This window comes from Etheostoma spectabile, chromosome 16 (genome assembly GCF_008692095.1).
Source record: "Etheostoma spectabile isolate EspeVRDwgs_2016 chromosome 16, UIUC_Espe_1.0, whole genome shotgun sequence".
In the NCBI taxonomy this organism is placed as follows: Eukaryota; Metazoa; Chordata; class Actinopteri; order Perciformes; family Percidae; genus Etheostoma; species Etheostoma spectabile.
The window spans coordinates 21,713,869-21,721,832 of NC_045748.1; the positions used below are offsets into that span (position 1 = coordinate 21,713,869).

General features: G+C 41.3%; 1 protein-coding gene across 1 annotated transcript in view; it reads right to left on the reverse strand.

The window, feature by feature from the left end:
* The window catches only part of cfap44 (cilia and flagella associated protein 44), a 34,849-nt gene that overhangs the window by 794 nt on the left and 26,091 nt on the right, over window positions 1-7,964 (reverse strand). Inside the window, exons 28-33 of the mRNA XM_032539391.1 lie at window positions 7,612-7,728; window positions 6,312-6,442; window positions 6,069-6,185; window positions 3,850-4,051; window positions 1,777-1,937; window positions 1,157-1,291 (exon numbers count right to left, since the gene is read on the reverse strand). Coding sequence (XP_032395282.1) covers window positions 1,157-1,291; window positions 1,777-1,937; window positions 3,850-4,051; window positions 6,069-6,185; window positions 6,312-6,442; window positions 7,612-7,728 — 863 coding nt within the window. The remainder of the gene's footprint in view (window positions 1-1,156; window positions 1,292-1,776; window positions 1,938-3,849; window positions 4,052-6,068; window positions 6,186-6,311; window positions 6,443-7,611; window positions 7,729-7,964) is intronic.

Genomic DNA, 7,964 nt, shown 5'->3' on the forward strand with positions numbered 1-7,964 from the left:
CTGCCGGGTAAAAAAAAAAAAAAACTTGAATGTCCAACTGTTGTTTTTCAGGAAATGAAAAAAGGCAAATTTTGAATTGGTTCAGTCCCACTCCCAGCACTTTCTTTAACCTCAACCAACAAAAAGCAGCTCTAAAACAACCGTACACTAACTGCTCAGCACCAAACAGTAGACACAGACACAGTTAAGAAAAGCTGGTAGATAAATTTAACATTTAGCAGCTACGGAGCCAGACATTGGAGTGGAGATCAAACTAGAGTTAGAAGAAAAACTTGTAATCATAATCATCAGATGGACACAAACACTACTCACATGGGTGCTAATGTTAACCTGTATCCGCTGGATGTGTAAATGGGTTTGCAATAACTTAATAAGGTGATATGTCAGAGAGTGTCTGTTGTGTGCAGTAGTTCTTCTACCCCATAGAGGCTAAATAATCCACTGTCGCCCTCTGCAGGTAACTGAGATTCTGTTTGAACAGAGGTCTGACAAAATGATGGAAAGGATTCCTACAGAGATAGACCTTTTTGTTAAAGAGTAAGATGCTTTTTGTTTAACCGGAAACAACTCAGAAATCGCAATTGTCAAACTCACCAGACTCCATGTAAATAAGAAGTACTTTTTACGTGTATCAAGGCAGCATATCTCCACATGTAAACTGGTTAATTAAGAGTTTATTTCAACCAAAACAGAGTGGTGAATGTTGGAACAGTGGAGACAAACCAAAAAGACAGCTTTCAATGATTTTATTTGGTTTCTTACAACTTTAAATTAAGCATGTTTTATGATCATAAAATTACCGTTCATTTCCATGGAGTCTGGTGAGTTGGGCGATAGTGATTTTGGGGATGTTTCATGTTAAATGAAAAGGATCTTACTCTTTAAAATAAAGCACAACCTCTGCAGGGATCCTTTCCATAATGTTGTTGTTGACACTTAGAATAATAATCTGAGCATATCAGTGGTAAAAACAGCAATGTTGGTGGATGGAAATTAAAAGGTGCGCAATAGCTATTCAACATAACATTGCAGCTTGTTTCGCCGCTGTCGACTGCAACACAACAACATGGGAAAAAAATACTAAAGTTTCCTTTTAATGTGGATCCCAGCTTTGATCAATATTACATATAAAAGTGAATTAATGCACAGAAATTACCATTTTCTTTTGCCCAACGTTGATCTTATGCTCCAGTTCCTTTTTCTGTTCCAAGAGGCTCGTCATGCAGAGGAGACGCTGTGTGTTACTCCTGGTCACCTCCATCAGAGCCTGGCGCGCCTCTTCTACCTTCGACTGAATGTCGCACACACACACACAAAAACGCACACACAAATTCTTAAAAATGACTTTTGAAGTTTACAAGAGATCAGAACAGAACATGTCCAGCCAAAGCGCGCACAGATTTGCCAACACACACAAACACACACAAACACCCACACACACACACACACACACACTCTTAAAAATGACTTTAAGTTTACAAGGGATCAGAACAGAACCATGTCCCGCCAAAGCGCACACAGATTTGCCAAACACACACACACACACACACACACACACACACAACACACACACACACACCACACACACACACACCATTCTTAAAAATGACTTTAAGTTTACAAGGGATCAAACAGAACATGTCCCGCCAAAGCGCACACAAATTTGCCACACACACACACACACACCACACACACACACACACACACACACACACACACACACACACACACACACCACCAACACACACACACACAACCACACACCTGTCAGCGTACATCCCACTGCTTGATTTCCCTGGCGTACGCAGCTTCACGGAGGAGTTTTTCCTGCTTGAGCTCCTCCATGGTCCTGTTCCCTGACAGCGTCTGCAGAGCCTCCAGATCCACCGGCCTCCCGAACTTCATCATCATCTGCTCGTGGCACTGCTTCTCCAGCACTACAGCAACACACAGATCAGTATCAGTATAACAATGTTACCTTCGGGCAATAATCATTCCTGGGGCATTTGAACTTTTACTCTCTCTTCAACTCTCCTTTTTTACCTGTTTAAAGTCCCACTCTGTCTCACAATTGCAACCTATTCAGAACTCAGCAGCCGGATTAGTATATTAACTAAGTCTAGGAGGTTCTTTCAGTTAACACACTGCACTGGTTTAGTTATTATTTCAGGTTTATTTGTCAGAGACAGTAACCACTAATAATACATAAAAGTCAAATGTCCCAGAATTAGCCTGGAGGCAATTTAACATCCACTGTCCCTGGAGGTCACCCTATAATGAGATTAAACAATTAAGCTATCAATAATACATACAGATTTGGCTCTATACAATAAAAAGTTTATAAAACTAATGCTAAAAGACACACAAAAACAAGAACAATTGGTTAAGATCAACACAAGTGCACACACATGGTTGCCTATTAAGTTAAGAATACATTTTAAAATTGAAAGGAATTACATACAAGGCCACCCATGGTCTGGCTCCAGATTACATTCAAGAGCTTTTAACCCCTTACAGTTCAGCCAGGCCCCTACGATCAGCTGATCAAAACCTCTTAGCTGATCCACCAACCAGACTGAAAACTAAGGATGAACGTGGGTTTTCGGTTACGGCCCCTCGGCTTTGGAACAGCCTTCCGGTCAGTTTGACACCGTCTGACTCCACTGCTTTTACACTAAACGCCTCCTTAAAACTCATTTTCACAAGTTATCCAGTAGTGAAACGTAACTTAAGTACATTTACTCACCTACTGTATAGACTGTAAGTACACATTTAAGGTACTTGCACTTTACTTGTCTCTTTTCTCTGCACACCATTTTCTACTTCTACTCCGCTACATTTCAGAGAGAAATATTGTACTTTTTACTTTTAAACTTACTTATGTTGTTTTATTATAAATTGAACTACCCAACAAAAGCTGATTAAACAGTTACTTGATTGTGAGGGGTTTTCCTGCATTGAGTACTTTTACCTTTAATACTTACAAGTAAATTTCCTGACGATACGTACTTTTAAGTAACTGTCGAGGCAGGACTTTTTCAGAGTGGTATAAGTACTTTTTTTCCTCCTGTTTTTAAAAGTTTTTTTTAGTGCCATTTTAGGCCTTTATTAAATGGGACAGCTGAAGACATGACAGGGGAAAGAGGGGGAACGGCATGCAGCAAAGGGCCGCAGGACAGACTCAAACCCGCAGCCTGTGAGCTACCCAGGCGCCCTGGTAAAGAATGTGAATACTTCAAGTTCTTCCACCACTGCTTTTATTCCATACCACGGCAACACTGTATATTTCCTCTTTTTGCTACTTTTTATGGTGTTTTATTTGAACTTCACAGGCATTGCGTATTTACATTATGCTTAATTTGTATTATCATTTTTGTATTTTTTAGATGCATTTTGCTAGCCTGACATGGTCATCCTCAGATTCTAGTCTGAATAGAAACTCCCCGACCCCGAATGTTGTGGGCGGGGCTAAGTTCGGCTGGCATCCAGGGTAGCATTTGGCATACAGTTTGCCTTTATTAACATTGTATCTTGAACTGTCACTGTTTTATGACTTGCTGCTTGAAATGTGTGCTCTCATGTTCTAATTTTTGTATGTAAAGGGGATGAGGGGGGGAATTGGGGAAAAAGGCTCCGCTATTTTGAGGGAGCTCTCAGGGTTTCTGCTGGGAGATTTTATTCCCTTTCATAAACAGAGGGGGGCTTATATGGGTTTCTGATTCCTAATTAATATCCTGTAAAGCTTTTAATCTGGAAAGCACTTTGTGGTATATGAATACAATTATTATTATTATTAATTTCACACGTATCTAACATTTCATCAGAGCTTTTAGGTAGCTGGAGTTTTACCCTGGATTTGGGTGTCCATGTCCTTGCGGTCATGGATGAGCCTGACGTGCTGCTGGCGGGCCTGAACGTACAGATCTCTCTGATGGCTCTTCTCCGCCTGCAGCTGCCTGACGCGCTCCCGCAGCCTGTTCAGCTCCTTCATGTCCAGCACCAACGCCGGGCTCAGGTCACACGGCACCGAGCCGTTAGTGATAAACTCAATCTGGTGGACCAATGGAGAGGGTGGAGGGAAGAGAAGTCTTATTGCAGGAGAAGAGAAACTGAGAAGATTTACCACGCGACGTCAAACTTCTACTGAATAACCCTTGTGTTGTCTTTGGGTCAAATTTGACCCAATATAAAACTGTCTAGATCACAAATATGAGTTTCTAGTTAACTACCTAATTTTAATTTGGGGGTTATTAAATTTTTTAGCATTTGAAAAAAAATTGAAATGTTTTGAAACGGTGTCTCAACTGAACATTGACATATTCCCGTCCTTTGATATTAGTCTAAATAATTCATAATATCTGATCCAATAAATGAGGTTTATTGACAATAAATTTCTAAAATAAGTGTAAATCTAGTAATAATATGGTGTTAGTGGTGTATATACATATATGGTAGTGAAAAGAAGCAGTTTTTCAGTTGGGTACATTCGTAGGTTTTCTTAGTCCTCTTAAACTAAATAATCTTTGGCTTTTTGGATAAATGTTCAAAAGCAAATGTTCTTTCTTATGGTCAATTTCAGAATGGCAGAGTCCTTCCAGGCCTCTTAATTGAAAGAAGACAGTTCCACCGCTCTTGTTTCTGGCCAGGGTTGCCATGCCTGCCTAATAGAAGCAAATGTGGGCTTGTTTTGCTTGGGCTATGCCCCAATGTAAAGGTAGGGTGGTATGGTTGCAGGTTAGGTATCAGTTTTACCTGTCAATTTACCAAGCTTTCTTTGGGCTTGTACTTTGTGTTGCACTCTTGCATAGAGATGAAATGAAATATATAATTTTTAAGTAAATCTTGATTGCTATAAATATGCGAGTACAGTCGATAGAAAAAAAAAGTGTTGAAAATCTATCTTGTTGTCAAGTATGGGGCCTTCTTCATGTTGCACAGTCTATTAAGAGGCACAAAGGCAGTCTAAAACTGGCCCAGACCACTGCCGTTTTAGCTGAGCGGAAGCTCCTAGAAATAGCTGCAGCTGCTCCCCACCCATTCAGCTTGTTTTTTTTTTTTTCTATTGACTGCACTTGCATATTTATAGCGATTAAGATGAACTTAAAAATTGACTGGAATTCTCATTTAATGAATGGCTGTTAACGAAATATAATGGCTAAGGCAATTGGTAAAAGAAGATGCACACTGAGCGAGAGGTTTTAAATGTTCTTGATGATTATAATAATATCAGCAAGCTAACTATGGCTTTATTTCACGTCGGGTTTATTTTGGTCATACTGCACTGCCAACCATAAAAGTTACCAAAATGTGCTTTCAAATCTGTTGACTAGAACTTGTTGTTTTGTCACCGTTCCGGGATAGGAGAAAAACTGTGATATGTTTGCATTTCTTTAAACCAATCACAATTGTCATGGGTGGTGCTAAGCAACGTACAGATTTTGCCTCTGCAAAATAGTCTCAGGAAGGAACTTGTTGCAACAGAAAACTCAGATTGGACAGATAGTCTAGCTAGCTGTCTGGATTTACCCTGCAGAGATCTGAGGACCAGGTAACCATAGTCCTCGATTGGACAGATAGTCTAGCTAGCTGTCTGGATTTACCCTGCAGAGATCTGAGGACCAGGTACCCATAGTCCTCAGATTGGACAGATAGTCTAGCTGGCTGTCTGATTTACCCTGCAGAGATCTGAGACCAGTAACCATAGTCCTCAGATTGGACAGATAGTCTAGCTAGCTGTCTGGATTTACCCTGCAGAGATCTGAGGACCAGGTAACCATAGTCCTCAGATTGGACAGATAGTCTAGCTAGCTGTCTGGATTCCTCAGAGATCTGAGGACCAGTAACCATAGTCCTCAGATTGACAGATAGTCTAGCTAGCTGTCTGGATCTACCCTGCAGAGATCTGAGGACCAGGAAACCATAGTGTTTAGAAATCCACCGGAGTTTAGAATTCCTACACAAAGAAAGCGGAAGGAAACAGACATCTGGCCAAAAAGAGGTGCATCCGGCCGAATTTACAACAGCAACGGAACAATCTTGGAAGTGGAACGTGGAGAATATAGACTAACCTGATGCAGTCTAATAGGAACTACCACATCCAGTTCATTCATTTTCTGCTGTTTCTCCCTGTTCACCAACTCCAAGTCGTCCTCTGCTGCCTTCCGACTGCTCTTCACCAACTTCTCCTGCAGAGCCGAGTAGAAACACACACACGCACACCCGGATGTGAGTGACAAAAACAGCACAAGACAAAAGGAAAACAAGTCAGATGAGATGAGGCCAAGACGCAGAAAACAAAAGCAGAGGGTGACCTTCTTGACGAGGGTCTCACACTCTCTCTTCAGAGCTTCAGCACTCTTCTTCTCCTCCACTAGCAGTTCCTCCAGGTCTAGCCGACACTCACGCAGCTGCACTGTGTTCTCAAACAACTCTGGCTCACATCCTGAGACACACACACACACACACACACACACACACACACATTTATAGCCAAAGCCAAAGTCGAAGCCTGCTAAATTTAAAGCGACACTAGAAAACCTTTTGTAACTTAGAATAATGTTTTCAGAATTGTTTCATCGTTTTCAGTTTCAGCTCGTAACAGGGTGAACGGCTTCTGCATTCGCTCTCTACCGGCTATAACCGCACAATGCAACTTTGCCAGATCGGGTAGCGGATCTGTAGTTCCAATGAGACATAATGGGACAATGTCACTTCCAACCTGTAGGAGGACTGAAGTGGGAAAAGTTCTCTAATGTTGCTTTAAAGCACAGTGAAGCACCGCAAAATGCCTCATATCCAGTCTGTCCAGGTCCAAATTTGGTCTATTCAGCTCAGGTAGGGTCCATGTGTATTGCCAATACAATGACATGTAATGTATTGTTTGGGAGTGTTTGGGTTGACTGTATTTTGGATTGAGTTTAATTAGCCTCAAGATAAATGCTTTCCTGTAGAACCCGACTGCAACAATGGTAAGAAATAAAAGTTCACCCTTTACTGGGATTAATGCGCGTCGATGCTGCAGGAGTTACTGTAAGTCTGCTGGAGAACTAAAAAAGTAACCACTGCCGGGGCAACCTCTAGCTCACGCTGTAAGAGCGTGCGCCCCATGTAGGCTGAGTCCTCTGCCCTTCGCTGCGTGTCATCCCCCACCTTTCCTGTCTAACCACTGTCACTTTCAAATAAAGGGAAAACCCCCCCAAAAAATAATATTTAAAAAAAATAAAAAATAAAGTAACCACTGTTATGGTTGACGTCTTTCTGTTGGACAGGTATGGGGGGGTTGCAGGTGTGTGTGTGGGTGGAGCCTACAGGTCAATGGGAGGGGTTAGACGGAGACCCAAGGAGATCCTACTATCAACTTTAGCTGGCTTTTCAACATTACCAACCCTGCCTTTGATGTGGCCAGTAATATATAAAGGTGATTTGTACAGCACACCAATAAAAATACTTTTTATTGCCACATGGAAGTTTTGGGCAAGAAGCCCTTCTTCAGATTGAGAAAAACATGCTGAAGAGAGTTTTGCCCAAAACAAATGTTCCAATAAAAAGCATTACTTGGACTGCTGTTCAAATTACCTTTAAAAAAACAAGACTGACAAGCACAAGACTGACCTGGAGGGCAAACAGAGCAGTCCAGAGCAGCTCCTCCCTCCTCTGTGCTGTCATAGTCATCATCATCAGCCCATTCATCGTCTTCATCAGAGTCTTCATCACTGTCCTCCTCTACCTCTGCAAACACACATTTAGATAATAAAGGTGTTAGAGATTTTACTTTGCCAATAATGTTCAAGGTTTTTATACTGCTTTTATATTACAGGCTTAGATGTGTCTTCATTGGTGAACTTTGCTTGTCATTGTATATGTGTTGTCTCACACAGAGTTTGAATGTAGCTGGCTTAACAGCGAATTCCTTATTTACTCACTTCCTATTGTGTGTATGTCCTTTTGAACTCAAATGTCATGCT